Source organism: Nipponia nippon, unplaced genomic scaffold, assembly GCF_047370975.1.
Source record: "Nipponia nippon isolate SJK-2023a ecotype South Korea unplaced genomic scaffold, ASM4737097v1 scaffold_9, whole genome shotgun sequence".
NCBI classification, from domain to species: Eukaryota; Metazoa; Chordata; class Aves; order Pelecaniformes; family Threskiornithidae; genus Nipponia; species Nipponia nippon.
Window position 1 is genome coordinate 16,482,041 of NW_028262413.1, and position 21,007 is coordinate 16,503,047.

At 37.4% G+C, this 21,007-nt stretch overlaps 1 protein-coding gene across 5 annotated transcripts in view; it reads right to left on the reverse strand.

Annotated features, from left to right (window-relative positions):
* Positions 1-2,169: 2,169 nt before the first annotated feature.
* Positions 2,170-21,007, reverse strand: part of CACNA1D (calcium voltage-gated channel subunit alpha1 D) — a 212,219-nt gene continuing 193,381 nt past the window's right edge. For all 5 annotated transcript variants that reach the window (XM_087743000.1, XM_087742999.1, XM_087742997.1 and 2 more), the window contains 8 exons: positions 17,076-17,192; positions 15,206-15,573; positions 14,869-14,895; positions 13,784-13,933; positions 11,333-11,496; positions 7,298-7,419; positions 6,201-6,521; positions 2,170-5,114 (listed from right to left, as the gene is read on the reverse strand). In XM_087743000.1, the coding sequence (XP_087599126.1) occupies positions 4,821-5,114; positions 6,201-6,521; positions 7,298-7,419; positions 11,333-11,496; positions 13,784-13,933; positions 14,869-14,895; positions 15,206-15,573; positions 17,076-17,192 (1,563 nt within the window). In that variant the 3' untranslated portion in view covers positions 2,170-4,820. The remainder of the gene's footprint in view (positions 5,115-6,200; positions 6,522-7,297; positions 7,420-11,332; positions 11,497-13,783; positions 13,934-14,868; positions 14,896-15,205; positions 15,574-17,075; positions 17,193-21,007) is intronic.

The window sequence follows — 21,007 nt, forward strand, 5'->3', positions numbered from 1 at the left end:
GGAGACAGGTAAATCCTTTCTATGTATGTGATGCATTCTTTTGGAATGAGGGGAAGAGCAAGGGTATTTTAAGTCATAGGCGATTGATTAGCTGTGTTAATAAGACAATTCATCTGATGCAACTGTGAGTTTGAGGAAAGCATGAACTGTGTATGGTGTACCTTTTTATGGCAAATAATTTTTATTCAGCACCTGTGCTTTTCAGATTTTCATTTAAAGGTATTCACTAGGTATCTTAGTGTCATTTGGAATACAAAGTATTGGGATACTCAGAGTAACATATACTGGTGAGACTTACCACAGTCCTGTGCAGTTGAGAGGGGAAACAATTTGGAAAGACGGAATACTGAAGTTCCTGCATTTGCAGATTTACAGCATGGGTCTCCACTCTAGGCGTGCAAGATGGGAACTGTGATTATGCAACTGCAGAGGATTAACTAGCCACTGCCTTACATAACTTATTCCTGACCACGCACAGAGCTATCCTCTGCCATTACGTCAAGCCCTAAAAGATGAGGAAACAGCAGGGTTAGATATGCAAACTGCACATGTGGCTTATGTTCGGGTACGCATTGCTGCATTGTGCAATCAGATAACTGGGCATTTCTTCGGAAACATCCTTTCTCGCAGTTCTAAACATGCATAGACACCTTGCAGATTCCTCCCCTTCTAAACAAATGTTTTCATTGCTGCGAACCACAGTTACTTTATTAATTTAGGCCTCACTGCTATAGAATGTTGAGGCTCCTTCGTGACATTCCTTTGATGCAGTGCTAAAGAAATGGCTCAGGTATTTGAAAGTTTTGTTGCCCTGGGGAAATCTTTAGCTAGCATCAAGCTACCATTAGTTTCTCCTGCATTGTATCTCGTTGCTGATATTGAATTCCTGTTAAAATTGCTCTAGCAGAGTCGAGTCTGCTAAGGGATACTTAGAACAGATACAAGATATTCTAACATGCTCTGTGGAGCACTGGCAGTCTGCTAGCTAAAATGAACCATCTTTTACACCTTATTGGATTGCAGAACACGGGCTGATAATGCCAGAGTTTTACTTATTTAACAAAATAATACAGTGTATAACTGAATATTATTCCCAGTTCTACCGAGATGTAAATTTTTGTATAAATGCGCAGATGATGCTACATTATGTATTCAAAACCAGTTAACTGTAAAAGCTGGTTGATGTAAGAATTTGGAAGTTACTAGACCTGCCAGCATGGCTTGAACCAGCAACAGTACTGCAACTGAGAACACCAGCATTTCCAGGGTAATAGCTTGCTGCAGATGCTTCAGACACAGCTGGAGGCCTCTGGCTGGGGACAATGAGATTAAGAAAGAAAAGTGACCAAAAATGTTTCTTCTGTACACATATTTCAGTTCAAGTTGCTTTACTATGAGAAGTGCTTTTAAAAGCAGCAGCAAATAGCAGTATTTGTAAAACTGCATTATATTTAATTTATGTAAGGCCATTCAAGGTTTTGTACACCAGAATTTTTGACGTTTCTGCAGCTTCAAATCCTTTCCGAGTGTCTGATTTCAATTAGTCTGCAACCAAATGAGGCAGCTATATAAACACTGGAAAACTGGAAAGTGGGCTTGTAACATGCATTTTCTATAACATAAACATAGAAACATATTTTGAGGAATAATAAAAGCATTTATGCATTTTTTCTGAAATTGAAGTGCAAAGTTATTGTAGAGAGAACACAAGCATATCTTATTACGGTATTATAATTTTTAGTCTCTACTGTCGTCCAAGCTCCAAAAAAGACAATGTTCCAATATGAATATATTTTATATATTCACTTTTTCAGTGAATTTACTTCACTGTAAATGACTTAGCAATGTTTAATTCTTTACTAATGTTTTCTGTGGCATAAACAAACCTGAAACTGATGAAATATGCTTGAATTGTTGAAGTAACTTCTAGTTTTCCTGTGTTGAGTAATTACCATGACTGGCAGTATTCTAAGGGTGCCAATTACCATGTAATTGTTCATATATTGATTACTTCTTTCCATATATTTCTGGAATAAAATCGAACAGGTATTCTATGTATCCATATATATATGTTCTCCCTTAAACCATTAACTATCTAGAACATGGTTTGTAACTAAATTTCCTTCATTCTTTATTTTTGTAACGACTGTTTTCTCATAAAATAGCATTATCTGCCCTAAAGAGTCTCTCATCAGACTATTGCAAGGTAAGGACTAATCATACTAGCAAGAAAATACAGTGAAGTCAGCATATTGTTTTCTGTCTCCTGGGGCAAATGATTAATTAAAAAAATTGTTGTTCAGCTCGATCTGCCAAATTTGACGTGCTATCGAAAGTCCATGCAGTTAAGTAACCTGGTCTGGGATTTTTTCCTCTTTTTTTTTTTTTTTAAATGTTCAACTTCAGTTGCCTTAAAGGCAATTTTCAGAAGTGGGTATACCACAGTAGGTGGAACTTTGAAAGCTACTCATGGTTATTTCACAGGATACCAGATCCAGAAAGCTCCATTTTGGTCTCCTAAAGTTTGTATCTGTAAGCTGGGAAAGTGTAACAAAGTGACTACTGCTGGGTAACCTACCCAAGTGTTCCCTGGCAGACAGCATGAAAGATCTGTTTTGACGTTTTAGGGGATTTTAGTCAGATTTTCCTAATTGTTTCCATAGATCTGTATCTAGGCAAGTAACCCTCCCCTAGACAGTAGGGGAGTAGACAGTACCCTTTTTCATATGAATACTCTAAGCACTTTATTTCTTTCTGGTTAACAGCAATCATTCATAAAAGACTTGCACACTATGACAGTGTAGGCTGATGACTATATTCCACATGTTCCCTCCCATTCTTCAAACAGTGCAAACAGAATTTAACTTTCGAAGCTTCTTGGTGGAAAACTATTAGTAAAAGGAGTCCCAAGTATAATAAAATTATTACACAGTTTTATTTTGAAGAACATTTTGCATTTGTTTTAATACAAAATGATGTAGGTCAAGAAATAATTTACAAATCTTTTAAGTTCGTATCCTGGCATTTGAAATAAGAATGATTTCAGAGGAAGTCTGTAAGCTATTCATAGGAAACTGTCATTATGTACAAAATATTTATTGACATGTTTTAAACATCACATTTGTAAAAATGTGAACTGGATTGCTATCTAGCGTATGAACTACAGGTAAAACCTGATAAGATAACTTGTTAGAACAAGTCATTGTTATCCAGTGCTAACAAAATAGACAGTAGCTTTCAGTGGTTTTTGATTTTCCTCCAAGGACATTTCAGCCTCAAAGTCATTTCAGGGTTTTACTGCATTGCGAACAATATCTAAGCCCTCTCTTGATTGCATAAAAATAAATCTTTGAAATAGTACACATAGAACAACAGAAAGGTAGAGGCAATAAAATAGTATACTTCTTATATCAAGGTTTTTGGTTCTGTGAAGAATCATTTTATCGTATTTCTTGTCTTTCCAAGCAGAGTAAGTAGTACTGAAGTAAAGCATTTTCATTTACCTGTGAAATATTTTCTGCCCAAGATGCTTCCTATCGAAGTAGGGCATGTAGGTAATATACTTTGTCAAAACTAATTGTCTCATGACCAGTAATACCCTGGCAAGGACTTGCCAATTTTTAAATGATTTTAATATTTATTTTTAGCATGGGATTAATAAAAAAATAAAATCAGAGCTTATTTTTCAATCAAAAAAGTTAAAATAACTTTAAATATTTTACCTTTCCAAGTATAAGACTGTAAATAGTCAACTGTGCATCCCTTATGCAGAGAGATTAATTTGACTCAATTATTAAAAAAAAAAAAAAATCTGTTCTGTTGCCAAGTTCAAACTTGACACTTTATCCCAAAAAGAGCTTTACACTGAGAGGTGGCTCTAGTTAAATATTTATGCTATAGATCTATATATTCCAAGTAAAAATACTTCTATCTAGAATTCTGTGGAGAGTTACAATAATTAGGGTCCATAAATATTGCTGCAGTTCAATTACGGTACAATAATTACAAAATATAGAACATCTCTTTACAAATACAAATCATTGTATATTACAATTCATTTACAATAATTTCTACTATATAATTTTTAGCAAACTATCTTATCTAATTCTACTATAACCTGGTTGCAAGTGCATTAGTAAGAATGCAATTATTCCAGTATATTTTGCCCTTAACGTGATAGTCATAAAACAGACTATCTGAATGATATTTTCCTATGTAAACTGGTGTTACATATGACAAGATTATTCTTTATATAACTTCTTTTTCCAATGATCTCTAACAGGTAGAGCATGACAAACTGTATTTTAGAAGAGCATTAAGAAAAGAAATCAGGAGGCAAGTTTGAAAACAATGTTAGAATGGATATGCAACGGGTAGCTGATATGCTATTGAGTGCTGAGGTAATGACATTATTGGCTGTCATCACTCATCTCGTGTTGCTATTTCCCACGCAATTCTGTGCTGGGCTTACACAGACATTTTCATTGACAAAATCCTGCTCAACAAGGTTGAAAGATAGGCAAGATATTACACCTCAGAATCCTGCTCTAGCCCTCAAAACTGATTGTCACAATCTGCTTGGTTTCAAAATAACCTTATTCCTACAGAGGAACTGAAGATTCTGTGGGAGGAGGCTTGACGTACTGCAGCTCCGATCACATTTCGGCAACCTGGAGATAATCAATTTATTAGTTATGGCTTCCTTGAGGTGTGACATCACTTGTACAAAACTTGATTGGTTATTCACTCCAGCTAGTGCCTAGCATCTTTAAACTATGAGGCACTTTTTCTGTTATTAGAATAATTTTCCTTGCTAAATACTATAAACTTGTAATGCATATCATTTCATCAGCTAAGTCTTCCTCATATCGTCCCGTTTCTGGTTCTTCATCACTGTAGCCAGGACCAAAATCTTGAAGTTCATAATCTTGTCTGCTTAAAATGGGAAACATATCCCCATTGGTCCCATTGCTGATATTTCCATTGAGAAGATTACTTGCTGCACTCTCCATCTCATCAATAGTCATGTCACATGCATCAGCAATCTCGTGTTTTGTAGCTGAAACAAATTTAGGGTCCTTTGCGTACCTTCCTAGGCCTTCAGATATAAGTACCTGGCAGATGGAGGGGAGAGAATGAGATATACAGTGGAAATACAGAAGAACAGACAGGTCATAACAACGTTTTTCATTTGTAGAAAATTTAGTGTTTTCTAAATAACCAGAAATACTAGTTATGCAGTATTAGAGTTATGCAACTCTCTAGAGTTGCTGACTCACTACAGCAACCCACAGCAAAACCGCACGTGTAAAGAACAACCAAATCAAACCAACAATCAAAAGGCTCCAAACCACACTGTATCAGTTACGTGAGAATGTAACTATAATGCAATACATCTGGCATTTAGAACATTTAGAAATTTGGGAGCAGTCTTTGATAAACATCCATCATTGGGCTGACATACTAAAGACGACAGTTAATATATCACAGGTGGTGCAATTAGAACAACTGCCTGAAACAGAATTCTAGGTACATTCTCAGTACTTTAGAGTACATGGAAGAAAGATGCTGAAGTCCCATTTGCAAATAAAATTTAACAAAGTATATTGTTCAGCTCATAGCAATGGAAAGGAAGTGACAAATAGAAGCAAGAACAATAATTATGATTCAGAAACGCTATACACTCTTTATCTTCAAATCTTTTTTTACTATAAAAGGGAATTCTTAACATTCTTTAGTACACCTACAAATCAATCCTTGTAGTTGTTATTAACCTCTGCATTTAGTACACTGATTGATAGAGCTCTTGTTCTTTTATTCAGATTACTGCAAAAATGGTGATGTATTTCTATAGAAACCACAGAGAGAACAGGCATATGCATCATCTCTTCCCTATCAGCCATTGTGGAAGGAAACGTCATAACTGATCCTCATCTAGAAAACTTAAATTTCAAATCTCTCTGAAATCTCTCCAGTTCTCTGACACACTAATGTTAAGATTTGGATTCAGCAGAAATCCTTCACTACATGACAACTACAAATAAGTTCCCCTGTCTTTACCTAAAACCAGTTTTGGGCTTTGAAACCAAAAATACCACATTTTCAGAGAATGTGGACTGAATGATACGCTTTTTAAAGTTAACACGAAAACTGAACAGACAGACACTCTTGACTACTTCAGACGTTTCTGGAATACTTACCGCTTCTACCAAACTGTCTGCACTCCTCTGCTTGTCACTATGTTTATGCCTAAAGTCATTAGGTACAGTTAAATTGGCTGGTGTAAATGTTCGGTAGGAAATATCAGGGTCATCTGTGTACCAAGAGCTCCTGTGCAAGGAAGGCAGGCTACCATTCATATGTTCTGTAGATTCAGCCCTATCAACCTGGATTAGAGGTGTGTAATACGGAGTACGGTCCCTGTTGGGAGGGGTTGCAGGTGGGGTAGCCCAGGAACGCGTTGAACGACTTGGTGAATGTTTATGAGCTTTGCTGGAATCCAGACCTGCAACTGCCATGACCTGGCAAGGGGAAGAATTTTAGAAGTTAGTGATTTCAAATGCTCAAACTCATTTCTCATTTCAGCAGTTAGTTCAAACCCATTGGTCAGGCAGCCGCTATGCAAAGTTACCGTTTTCTGATGTCTAATAGTCATGTAAAAGAGGAACAGGACTGAAATTGGTAAATAGACAGGATAAAATGGTATTTTTTCTATTATTACTCAGATCACAAAACCTTGGTATTAGCATTAATGACGAAACATAATTGCTTATACAATATATTAAACAAAGAAAGCAAAGTGTAGAAACATTTCTTCTGTCCTGTAGGGACAGGATAGGAAGCTGTCAGCATTTTCCAAGCATTCTGGGTGGTGTCTCTAAACTACGGAAACCACCATCTTCCCAGGACCACGTCAGAGCTGGGCACTGAGCCTCAGAAGATGCGTATGTTGTACTCGCCAACTCTCACAAGTGGAGCCGAGTAACTGCATAGGCAAAGATTAATTGACAATTGCTGTATCACGCAGTCCTGGCCAAAATTCCTTAGGGCATCCCGACTCTTTGTGGACACTTAAAAAGTCATCGGGGCAAACTACTCATTTCCAATGTTTTGTAGAAGGTCGATGTGTGAGAAGCCTCATGTCTAGCAACTACAAGCCTACACTGGCCTAGAAGCCGTGCACAGGCAAACTATGTAATACGCTAGTACTGTTTCAAACAACAATGAAAATCAGAGGTACAATATAGAAGCTGGAAAAATGTAATTCCTTATTAGTTAAATAAGATTTTGTGTTTACCTGCTGTTGCATTAGGTGAAGGGGTAAAGCAGTGCGGTGGTGGAAATTGGGAGAGAGCGGTATGTCATCTTGACTACTTTGTCGGCGGAGGCATTCGAAGTTAAAGGAAGATCGTCTATTTGCTACAGGGAAACCATAATTCATTAGGAAAATAAAATACTTTTCCTCAAAGTCTATTATTTCCAGAATTCCAGTGTGAGTCAACTGTGACATAAATAAAAATATATCCCCCAATAAGAAATAAGTTGTGCTAACAGAACCAAGCAGCTGGTCATAAGATAAAGGACAGATTCATTATATGAGCAAATGCAGTCCTAGGTCGAAACCATACGAGCAGCCTAACATGACAGAATTTGAAGCAGCTATGTTTCACAAAGCAAGCTTGCGTTATGCAGCAGACTGGTTCAGGCACTTAACTTCAGAGTGTTGCTGTAAACTGCTGTGAATAGTTACAAAGAGGAGTTTCTTCTTTCTTCCCCATGGTTTTAAACTCTTCATTCTAATGAACCAGACTTCCCAAAGAAAATACCAAATCCCCAGTTTCTTGGAAGCAATGTGTAATACGAAAAACCATATGCAAGTCGAAGCTGACTCATGTTATCAGTTCCTGATGTTTATTCTGTTACTTGTGACAATGATAAGCCATGGTCTCTGCTGTTATGTATGCTGTTATTGCTCATGTAAATGCTAGAAAGGAAAAAGTAGAAATCTGAACTGGATCACGATGTTTAGCTGATGTGGAAATGTTTCAGCTGGTCTTGGTGAAAGCCTAGGGAACAATGGGAAGCAGCGCATGGGCATCATTCCTCTGTGTTAACTTTGGTGTGAAGAAAATCTGGGTGCTGAACAGCAGCTGGAATCCAGATACGTCCTCGCAGCTGTGAGCGTCATAGTGGAAAACCGGAAAGAGCCTGACTGTACAAAGCACTGACACAAAATTGTGCTCTCCTGAAACTTACTGAAACTATTCTTGGTGTGTTTTTTTTCCAACAGCAACAATTTTGTGAACAGTATTGAAGAGTTAAGTGCTATAGACTTAGGATTCCTCATAGTTATCACCAGGCACTTAATGCTCGATACTAACAATCAAGGTTCCTTAAAGAGCCATTGGACTAAAATAGACACCTCCAGGAGATGACTCAGTCCACTTAATGCAAACTTTGCATCTCTTTCCATTCTTTCTATAGTAAATCCAAATACAGGAATGTAAGCCTTAGCTCCTGATCCTAACAAATGCTAAATATCCCAATCCCAAAATGAATAAAAAACAAACCAAAAAGGCCCCTCATCCAAAACAAGACACTGTTTTGCACATGCTTCTCCCCAGGGGAGAGTCTGAAAGAACATTTTAATCATTTCCCAGTGCACTTCTGGAAGCTGCTCAAATACTGTGGTGATGAGTTTGGCATAAAAACCTCTCGACAGCTTGACACAGAGCTCGATTCACTGACTACAGTACTCAGCCAAGGCACTGTATGTTACATTAACTTGGACTGAATCCAGATGCGAGCAGAAACTATTTAGTGCAATGTTGCAGGTTCTTTTTTTTTTTCTTTCTCTTTTTTCTTTCTTTACATGAGAACATCAAGGCTTCCTCCCCAGGTCACACAGCCCATACTCTAGTCACAAATAATAGGTTTGAGCTTCTTTTAAAATCTGCTGAGACACTGAGCTTTTAAAATTTCTCAACTGTGTTCTTGAAGATTAAATATATGGTTATGGCAGGTGGCCTGACTGCTCTTGTGACATTGTACTGGTGTAAGTCAAAGGACTTTAATTCCTACATTACCCTTATGCAACTTAGATCAGAACTAGGTCCTCTTATCCTAGGATATCAAATACCCTCTTATCTAGTACATTTATCTAGGCTCTTGTACGTGAGATAAAAAGCATAAGCTGCTTCTAAAGAAATGTCTGCTTATTACCGTCATCAAAACTTTATCAGAAAAGTTAAATGAAGCCCAATGAAGCTCCCTGCAGTCACAGGAAGCCTTCAACCTGCCCCTCTCAACGCTTCCATGGGAAGGCCCCAGAGGATAAGAAGGTTGTTCTCCTGCAATGCATGCAAAGGATACGTAAAGCACCCATCTCTTTCTACGGCTTAAAATTCCTCTGCTATCAGAAAAGCTTGTAGAATGATGTACAGTAGTCTCCTTTCACAGTCTCCCCTTTGTCTGATGTCTTTTCCTTCTGCTACTGGAAGACAGCTAGCAGCTTTCTGTACGCTTCACTAGCTTTCATCTGAGTTATTTACCCTCTATACTGCAAGACTCATATTCTTTCTGCTTTTTCCATCTGTGCCCCTTAAGGTCAGAAAGCCAAATAGCAGAGAGCATTACTAATCTTGTTGTAAGGGGCTGAGTGCCACAAGTGAGGATCCAGCACTGACAGTATTGCTGAAGAATGTTTCCTTTATTATATAATAATATATTTTGCTGCTGCCCTTTACTCCAGCTTTCTGTAGCTTTAAACAGTCTGAGACTGTACTTCAGGCATTGTATAATGATCCCAAAACACTTGTGTCGAAACACTTTTATTTTTCAAATATATACCTGCATTTTCTTTAGGGTGCCTGAGACAGGAAAGGACTGAAACCCATTTTCCTACCCACAGGGTCCTTACAGTCATACTTCCACAGACAAATGGACTGTGACTCTGGCTGCTAGCATCATCAGGATGAAAGACAACTCTGGTTTTGCTAGAAAGCCAATCCACCTTAGAGCAGACAAAACGTGGAGACTCTTCTAGAACTGATCCTGCATCGTCTTGTCTGATGGCACTGGTTAGATGGCATCATCCAAAGACAGATGTACCAGACCTGGCCGTGCTGACCACACCATGCGTAAGGGTACCCTTAGGGACACTATGGGGTTGCATGGAGCTGAACGTTGTTTCATGTGCACCAACTCAGGCTCTTTATTTTAGCCTTGGAAAGTGGTTTATTTTACACTTCACAACCCCAAAGTGCTTCCTCTCTGTGAAGTGTCAGAGATCAAAGACCAAAATCCAAGAGCTTTGAGTCTGTGCCTAGTTTCACCAAAGGATTAGCACTGCTAATCTCTGCAGTATGGCCTGGAACACACAAAACCAAAATTACAAGATAAGAAGCATGAGAGCTTTTAGAAATGCAGATAAAACAATATTGTGCTTGAGATAAGGGGAAACCAAGGGAAAGATCTAAGGAGGAGAGTAAATGAAAATTAAAGAAACAGGTAAAAAAATCAGTTGACAATACTAATTCAATCTATAAATTGAAACATTTTCTCCCTCAGAAGAAACACAGAATATTAAGCATTGTTCCTGAGATGGCAGAATGAAGTACCAATGTGAATCTGAAATAAGATGCTTAGCCCAGGATAACACTTTTATTTTTCACAGGGATTTGAGAAACTCAAGTTAAAAAGCTAAAGGCACTTCAAAAGCAAGGAAAAAAAACCCCAAACCAAAGCACCATTAAGCTCACTCTTGCTTCTCTTTTCCCTGAAAATTATCCTACTTCAGACTCTAGCGTTTACTAAAACAGGACTAGGTAAAGATGGAAACAGAACTGATTCCAATGTCGTTAAGCAGCACGTCTTAAGAGACAGGGCACGTGCCAGCAGGTGAGTCACGGGAGAGTCAACAGCACCGACCCATGGCAACACTGCACATCTGTGCGTGTGAATAAAGGGCACACAGATTGAAACCCTCTGATCAAAGTTTCAAAGCAAACTACTGCTGCATTCTACCTTGCTCTTTCTTAATTTATCAAGTCAAGTTACAACTGGCAATTAAATTGGTTATTTTTGTATTGTTAGATGAGTGAGGAAAGAGACAGTAGAAAGACTGACTTGTAAGCTAGGATCCATAGATTCTCTGAGCAATCTCTCAGGATGGATAGATATTTCTGCCACACACAATAATCCACTAGCAACAGTAATCAAGAAATGCCATGTTTGAAATCCAAGTTAAAAAGAAGCCTTTTTAAACTGGAGCATGTCTGAGCGCATTTAAATAATTCTGGATTTGCAAACAAATTGTTCTTAATGTACTTACGTGTTGGTGTTGGAGGTAGCAGCCGTCTCCTAGGAGATCTTTTTGTATCAAAGCAGATCTGGGAATCATCTTCCTCAAAAAAACCATGTGGGTGATGGTAACCTTTTGGTCTCTCAAAATCTGAGTCATGGCAGTGATATCTACAGTGGTAATTATATATATGCCTGCGTTTAAAATACAATAAAGAAAATGTTATTTCAGTCAGTTTCTGTAAATTGATCTATTAGATTTCTTCTAGAAGATTTTCAACTCTACTCTTTCTCCAGCAAGATAACCAAACATTACATTATATAATTACACGACCCAATTTTAAAATCCAGTTTCTGTATGCAAACTGATTTTGAGATACCGAGCATACACTTTTGTACTAGTATATTTACATAGGAAGTTCTCAGGTGAAATTTTTATCAAATTATATTTTCAATGAAGTTATTCTTACCAGTACAGGCTAAAAAGTAGGACCTCAGTTGTACACTGCTTAAACCCCCCCGCCCCCAAAACCTCTGTTCTACTCCTGCCATGCTCTCTTGTGAGCCCTTGTGTGGAGCACAGAAACTCAGAGAATAGAATTAAGCCTTTTACATTCTGGATACTTCTCTTGTTGAAAATCAAATCTTGTAAGGGTGTTACTTGACTGTAATTATCATATCAAAAAATTAGTGACCTGAGAATTCTGTAAAATTTAGCTTTCATGCAAATCTTAGCTTCTATGCAAACCAACAAGACGCAGATTAGGGTGCCAATCTTGCCAGAATTCAGATGGCAAAGAAAGGCAGCATAGGAGGAGGAGGAGGAGGAAGAGAATTAAGCATGTCTGGCACTTATGCATATGCACTTACGGATCTAAGATAAAACGGCAATAAATTCCTCTACTTCTGGGCTGGACTTCAAAATAAAAATTTATTGACAGAAGTGGAGGATATTTTTGAGAAGTTATTGAATTTATTCAGCAGAAGGGAAACGTAGCTATTGTAAGGAAGATGAACACAATCTACTCATGATCTTGTAAATGCGTATGCCTTTCTATGTCATCATGAGAAGGTGAATATTATGGAATTAAAAAAATCATGAGATATTTGGAAAAAAGGTGCATTTATTTTTTTTTAAATAGGAAGCCTTTCAGTATTACCAAATATAGGTTCTGTTCCATGGCATGTTGATACTCAGGAAACACTGGAACAATCTCACATTTTAAAGGCAAAATCAGGAATATTAGGACTTCCTCCCAAAGCAGCAATTGGGTAATCATTGCCTGAACAACTGGAAGCCTGGTATGTATGTACAGGAGCGGTCTGAATGCAAAGCTAGGACCTTCCCTGTTGCTGAAGCCATCGCTGCCTGAAGCAAACGGCACAGTGCTCAAATCAAACTAATTTGGTACTGCTCAAAGCCGAATGAACTTGGGAGCCACTGTTCTAAAGTTAGAAAAACCCACCGCAGTCCATTTCTGAAGAAACTGTGTGAAATAAAGTTTCAGAGAAAAGTTTAAATTTACCAAGATTAAATTGAGGCCTTTTCCTCTTAAATCTGAAATTAAGATATTAAATGCAAAGATCACGGGAATTAAATACACAGGATCAGGCAAGAGTTATTAAAAAACACTACTGGGCCTTGGAAAAACCCTCCTGGACTGAAACAGTATAATTAACTAGGATACTATTCCAAGTTTTGGCTGGAGAAAACAGAAATGAGTTAGAAAACTGAGAGGAAACAGGTTACAAAACTAGAACTCTGCAGATACAGTAAGGAGCCTCAGATTAATGCAGATTTGGACATTATGCAGTAATACAAATTAGTAAGAAATGCTAGTCATTGACTAAAATTCAATTGATGGCATTTCCATAAAGCTTATGAATAAAACTTAAAAAAACACCTATTCCAAACAAATAAAAGCCAGGAGAACTATGACAGTGTTAAGTGTTTGTACTAAGGAGACAAAAAATGGTGCCAAGAGAAGGATTATTAATAAAGAGGTATAATGAGAATTTTCAAAAGGAAGTTGTCCAATTTATTCTTTATTAGTCCAGCTAGTACTGCTTTATGATCTTAGTCCATAGTTTACCAGTTTCACCTTTCTTTTTAAGTTAAATTAAAAGAAGAAAACCATTTCTAAAAGTTTCTCTGAGCTTGATCCCTCTTCCATTGTATGTGAAATTTTATTTATAAATTAAATGTTTCTTTGGTTATGCACTGTCTAGTTTATACTCAGTTCAAAGGAACTTTGTGCTTTCCTTTGAATTTGGTACAGAAGTTTTGCTGGAGTCAGCAAATGATGCCAAATACCAAAGATGTTTGGTACACACACTATTCCTATTCACCATTTCACTTGCCAGCAGTTGTGGAGTATTAACTTCATTAGAGAATTTCCAGTATAAGTGTGCTTAGTGAAGCCTTTACAGGTACATACCTAATGTATTGAAATATTTTTCCCAGTTTAACAAATATCCTCACCTGCTTCCTGACAACATACTGTCTTCCTCATAATATTCTTCTCCACTAAAATATTCTTGCTCTCCCAAATAATGATCATCATTGCAATAGTCTGGAGCTTCACGTTCTTCGCGGCAAATAGTAGGTCGACGCCCATCACCAGAGTCAGATCTGTAAGCAGCAAACAAATACTTATTTTTTTTAATATTTTACTTATATAAATTATATATTGTACATATTACAAACATTTTTTTTGATGTGCTTCCAAGAAAAAAAGAGACAAGCATTAACAACTCTCTTGTTGTCAGAATGTGGTGTTACAGGAAAGTGTGTAGAACTGCAGTTCAGAACATGACTATTTTATCTGTTTCTTACAGATGACCTCCCTGTATTTCCTTATGGTACAACTAGGAAAATAATTAATATGGGGATGCTCAGTGAAGTCAAATACATTTAAGCCGTTTTTACAAAATGTAATTCAGAGTACTTTGAAGAAACAAAGCCTCTCTCAAATTTCTGAAGTTTGCCATGTGGCTAAAATATAAAGGAGCACTCACTGAGGTGTTCCAAGAAAAATCTGAAACGGATGTGCAAACCTGGACATTAAAAACTAGCACTGAATGTACATTTAGCAATGCACTTCAAATAACACAATATATCCTATTTTTAAAAGCTGTCTCAGAAAATATTCAGACATAAGACCAGGAACGATTTTGGGTCCCCTCCAAATGGAAATGTAAGCATTAATATTTATCAAAGCTAAACCCAGTGTTTTTCCAGTCTTTGCAAGTCAATTTTAAACAAGGGCTACCATCAGGTGTGACCTTTTGCCTGTTGAAAACTGCACAAACCTGCCTGGACTTTTAAACTGGCTTGAATAATTTTGAACTTTACCAGAAGTTTATCCTTTTAGAACAGGCAGTGGAAAATTTGACCTAGAAATCATCACTTAAGTTATTCAGCATATGCATTGTCATACAGTTAATTTTGAAAATTGTACTGAAGAAAAAGAAAAAAGAAAAAAGAAAAAAAAGGCAGAAAAAAGAAAACAGAAAAAAGAAAACTACTTTGTCCTCTTCAATTATGTCAGAACAATATCAACTCACCTAATATATGTTTCATAGTAGCGGGTTCTATCCAGGTGAGCCAAGAAAATAACAGAAAGGTATTTTAAAATCAGGTAGTTTAGAAAAATTCATTGGTGATTACAATGTCTGTGGTGTAACTAATAATTTCACTTTAAAGATAACTACTACTTTCAAACCTTATTAAAGTTATATACATCTCCCATACATCAGCTGTATTTTAAATACGTTTCATACATCAGTAAGCAACAGAAATGAAGCTAAATATACAAATTAGTTTCATGTAGCGTAAGTTTTCTTATAGCGTATTTATAATATATAAATTTATTTAAAAGCAAATACTTATTTGTAAGTTTACCTCCTACTGCTTGGCCTTCTACGCTTCTCATGATCAGTTCTGGAGTATGAATGGTAACTGTTTTCAGATCTATGCTCATGATTTCCAAAATTTGTGTGTTTTCCATGAACAACTTTGGACACGTTGGCATTATTGAGATTGGCATTTGTTGAGTTTGGAACGTGCTTTCCTACCGAGTTGTGATTATGATGATTGTGGTATACAGAATTTCCTGCCTGAGGATATATATTTTTCTCAGTATCACTTGCAGATGGAATTGAAGGCCGCTGAACATGTAAGGGACGGTGTGTGGTGTTGATCTGTTGAAATGAATCTCGTCTGTCACTGCTAATATGGTTTATATGGTTGCCAAACAGGGCACCATTCCTCTGTTTTAGGGGAAGAGAAAGAAAAAATTACATCAGATACCTTAACACAACATATTTTTGACAGTGATAACTTACTTTTCTCTCCTACATGCATACAAAAGTAGCAATTCAAATAATCTGTGATTTTTCTTTCTAATTTTATGATGCTTCAGATGGGATCTCCTGAAGTGACAGAGATGTGACTGTGATAATGACCACATTTGTATTTCAGAGTCAAATCATTCTTTTTCCATACAACTAAACGTGACGTCCAGATTTCTCCACATTTTATTATGCAGGAGAAACCTAGATTCCCATACATGAACATGCACCAACTTCCTCAGAAAGGGACGTGTCTGCTTAATTTTTGAGAACACTTTGGTGGAATTCTCTCCTGTTCTCCCAGAGCATCGGTTTGCAACAGGCGTCGCTCAGACAGGATGGAGTGCCATGCAACAGCTTGCAAGCATATCTCAAGTAGGTAACATTAAGCTTCAGTGCTTCCATTCTTTCGTCTTGCAGGGGTACAAGAAAGAGTAGTAACTCTTTATCAGCCCTGAAGAGTGTAATGGATGGTGACAGAGAGAATGAAGTGCTAAGTTATGACTATGACATGCAGCTCTCTTTTACATCTGACCCAGATTATGTAGCCTCCCTGTCTAGCCAGGTGTGGGTCTTGGATGACAGCAGTCTGTCTTGAAGCTCAATCTAGGGAAGACAGGACGTAATGATGGTTGGCAGAGAAATGCATCTACTGATGGTAGCTGTGGCACTGTCTCCAGTGCCACATCCTCCTTTTTTGCGAAGGGCAATAGCAGGCTATGGGGCTTCTGACATCATCACTGCAGAAGCATGCTTTTACATCTGCTTCTTCTGAAATGCTCGTGAAAAATTAAGTTTTCTTGCTGGCTGACAAATGGTTTGCAGATCACTCCTGATTATAATACCAACTTTACATGTTCACCATTAGACTGAATAACTACAGCGTAAAAGAGGAAAATAATCTTTTTTTCTGATTGGTTCTTATTGATATCCCTCACAGGAAATTGGAAATGGCGTTTATATTTAGTTGACTTCTGTGTAATTCCAGGTATTCATTTTAAAATACGCAGCTCTGGGTCTGTTGTGCTTTGGCTGCGTAGAATTTCATTCCCTTCTTCCTGTCTACCACTGCAGAAGTTAAGACACTTCCAGTTTAACCTTGCCACTATCAAAATTTGAGAAGGCAAGGTTCATACCTTTTCTTAGGATTAGCTTAAGAAAAAAACAAGAATTAATGAGAAAGAATTAGGGGCAGGAGAATCACCCTGCAGGAACGGCTTCCTAAATTTACGATGAGATGCAAGTGTCCCAGTAATACCATTTTTACAGATATATAAAAAATACACTTATTTATAAAATATTTATGTTGTTCTGGTTTGAGGGGGGGTTTAATTATTATTATTCCATATTCAGGGATAAGCTCATTCTTTAATCTCATATTATATGATAAAACAATTCACGTAGCTGTGTTCTGACATTACTTTATAAACATCTTCCTCCTCCTCTGGATTGTTTTCCTCTGGTTCATCATCTTGCAAGTCACAGGATATAGCTCGGCGTATTTCAGGGCCAATATCATGAAGTGTCCTTAGTCCTGCCTAAATCAATGACAATATCATAATACATTAGGAATGCAAATTCTTTTTTGTTCTTTAATTACAGATGTGTAAATTTATTTTAAAGGACAGTTAACAAGTCTTTGTATCCTGACATCCATAGAGGATGCATCCTACTATACGTCTCTTTACTGTTATTAATAAAAGGCTTATATTCCAGTACAACCCTGCTGAGGTGATCATGTCTTTAATATCACAGTGTAGATCCTGACTAAAAGACCACTGATGTTTATGGAACCCTATGGAAATAAAATTAATCTTATAATAAAGTATAAGTAATCAGCAAGAACTACAGTAAAATGCATTTCAATGAGATGTATATTTAATGTTAAAAAAAACATGTTTGCAGCCTGTGTCCAAAAGGAAACACAAGGAGATCTTTGGTATAGCAACAGCAGTTTTAGCAGAGCTCAGATGGAAAAGAAAGCAGTGAAATAATTCCAGCTCATCTGCACTGCACTGTGATAGGCAGATATTTGATTTAAAGCTTTAGTTTAGGACAGAAAACCATCTAGCTACAGTAGCATGGACCTCGGTGTATATCGGTTCATATTCCTCTCAAGCGTGCTACCGCAAGCAACATTTAGGAAAAGGAATAATGCTGAAACTGCCAAGGACAGACCTGCACATTAGAGAGGAAACAGACATCATATTCAGGCCAAGAATTCAGTGCTTTTGTATAGGCCTTACTTACTTCATAATGGAGATATTTTTCCTGTTTTAACTCTGGCTGTCATGGTCTGAAGCAAAAACCACAATCTCGTTCTTCCCAACTCTTTTTTTTAATCTCCTCAGGTTCAGAAGAAATCAAAGATTTGTTTGTTTGGCCCTTTACTAACACTACACTTACACTACTAATAATCACGCGCAGCACTTGGCTCAATTCTTGATTATGATCTAAAAGCCTGATTTATTATTTTTCTGCATTTTTTGATGCAGGTGAGGGCTGTCCCAGCCCATCAGAGCTGTACTTCTATGGCATGACATTTCATGTTACTCGCCCTGGGGTGGCATGAAGACGTGTAGAGAAATTTGTGTGTTTCACAGCTCCAGAAGGAGCTGAAGGACCTTGGAGTGCACCAAACGTGGCTTGGTCCCATTCACGCTGCCTATCACGCACGTTCCCTGGAGCACACCACAGCATTGCAGTCAGGTTTCAGCTGAAAACGGGAATAGTTGGCTTGCTGGGGAGCAAAATGGCATTTATGCAGTGTGGGCAACCAGAACCTGGAAAGGGATGAACCAAAAAGCTTTGTACCTAACAGTGTAGATTTACTATAGGCACTCATACCAGTATTTGACTTCCTGAAAATGGCGCTTGATGAATCACATTACCTACATGTATTTGGCAATTATATTTTCTTCCTCAGGGATGAACTATGAGAGTTATGCTATAATTGAACAAGGCTCTAAAAATCATTTACTAGTGAGTTAATATACAATATACGTTTCATGAATACATTGTGCTTTCTCCTACTTCTTATGCTAATTGCATAGTCAAGACCTTAGCAAGGTTGCTAATGTCATCATTTTGTAAGGTGCTAAAGGGAAGTAAAATTAACACTTTAAGATACAGATTGCAAAGTAGAAGACCAATGGCTTCTATTTATTTAGCAGAGGTAAAGGCAGTATTTATTTAGCAGAGTTACAGTTTGGCACATATATTTAGCACTATCATAGTTTGGTTATTCAATCATTAGGAAGAATAGTCACTTGCATTTCACACTCACTACCTGCTTATTTAATAGAAAAGAAAACTAAAAAGAACAAAAACCCCCAAAGCTACGCTGACACTTTAACACAAAAATAAATTGAGGTTAGTATGAACAGAATACAATGCAAGAACTACTAAAATAAGAAAAGAAGCATGCAGAAAAATAGCTGAGTAGACCCATGCTATAGCAGTGAACATAAGAGACACGGTAGTCAAGCCTCGATTCCCCAGTGTTATTCACCTTCATGGAGCCCATCTTCTAACGCTGAAGCTGAGTGCCGTGCTCTACAACTACACAAAAGCTCTGTGCTTTCAGTCAAACCCAGGCTCCCTGCAAGCTAAGCCTTTCTGTGAACACAACACTCTGACAGCAGTATTACAAATTTTAACCCTGGCAAAAACTGATAGGTTATATTCCTGTCTGCCAAATTGTGACAAAGTCCCACAAATATATGCCTAAAAGCTGAGAAAAGCCATGTGTTTGGCAGCAACATATTCAATAGTAGTTCAATTCTGATTGCATTTCGAACTACCTTCTGGTTTGCTTCTTGTGAATTACTCCTTTGCTCAAGAAAGAAAGCAGGCAGCTTTTATTATCTCATCTCTTTTCAGTAATACTCATTTTCATGTAACAGGCCTCTTGCAACGACACAGTCAACACCGGAAGACTAAAATCTGGATCACCATATGTAAAAGTATATGTTAGTTAAACTAAACTGATCAGCTTTATTCACTCAATGCCAGTATGGAAGCCACAGGTTCTACAAGCAACACCTGCCTGCAGAATTAAAATATTCCTCAGTCTATTTGCTCTAACAGAACTACCTATAACAACTTTGTGAACTCTATCATTAAAATGACTGACTCCCATGTACTGCCTCATTTTACCTGGTGTAATCTAAAAGTATTCTAAGAACAATTTTTATGACAGGAGAGTGCCGCACAGTGAGACAAATTCTCACGCTGAGCTCTTACTGGTAAGACAATCCTTCGTTCGATCAGTCAGCTACCACTGAAGTGGGGCTGATGTAAAAATGCAGGAATTGGTACCTATATGTCAGTAGGAAAACCCCTCCTCTGAACCACATTTAATGTCTTTGATGAAGATCGCAGAGGCAGCATGGACTGATAAAACATTTGACTTTACCTTCAAGCACTTCAGAACCAAATCAAAGATCTCTTAAAAGAGCACACACAAAAATCAAGCCAACCTTCCCCACATCTCTCCATTAGTTTACAGGGGAGAAGGGTCCTTCTGATACACATTTCCCTATATAACATTGCCCATTTTAGTCTACCCAGCAAGAACCCTAGAGACATAACGCACAACAGGGCAATGGGAGTATACGTGGTCCTCCATTTGTGAAGTTCTAAAAACTGCTACATTTAAATTTTACATAATTTCTTCTATTAGGAAAAAACCTGAGTAGATGGGACTTTTCCAAGAGAGCCTGGATAGTGATTTGTCTGCATCTGCCAGAGGCATCCTTGTTTCTTTTTCACTACAACTGCTTAAGTCCTTAGGAGGCAATTATTTCCCTACGTAGAACTTCAGAAGACCTTTTGTTGTTATTACACATAATGATTCAAGACTAGCCACATTTCTGAAGCATTATCCTATAATGACTTTCAAAAAAAAAAAAAAAAGGAAATCTGAGTGTTCTACAGAAATTACTTCCTCACAGTCTTTGAGCATGGCTTATCAGAGCTGCCGAGGGAAGGAAATCACAGCTAAATCCTCTTTACTTTCCCCCAACAGAACAACGAGTAGACACTGAAGACCAATATAAGAACTTTTATAACATTTCCTTTGGTTGGTAAAAATTACTGGAAAAGTCACACTCTTTCTAGTATCCCTTATATCCTCATTTTTATGGCAGATTCTTAATCCTTGAAGATTTTCTTATGTCCAGAGAATTCACCTTTCCTTAAAGGAAGCTTCAAGATTATTTTATGCCATTTCAGCAGTGAAAAACACCTTTAAATTTTTTCCCTAAGTAAGTGGAAATTTGAGTAATAAATACTGATTTATTTCCTATTTTTTGAGGACCAAAATACAGTTCACATCCTTTCAAGAAGCAAG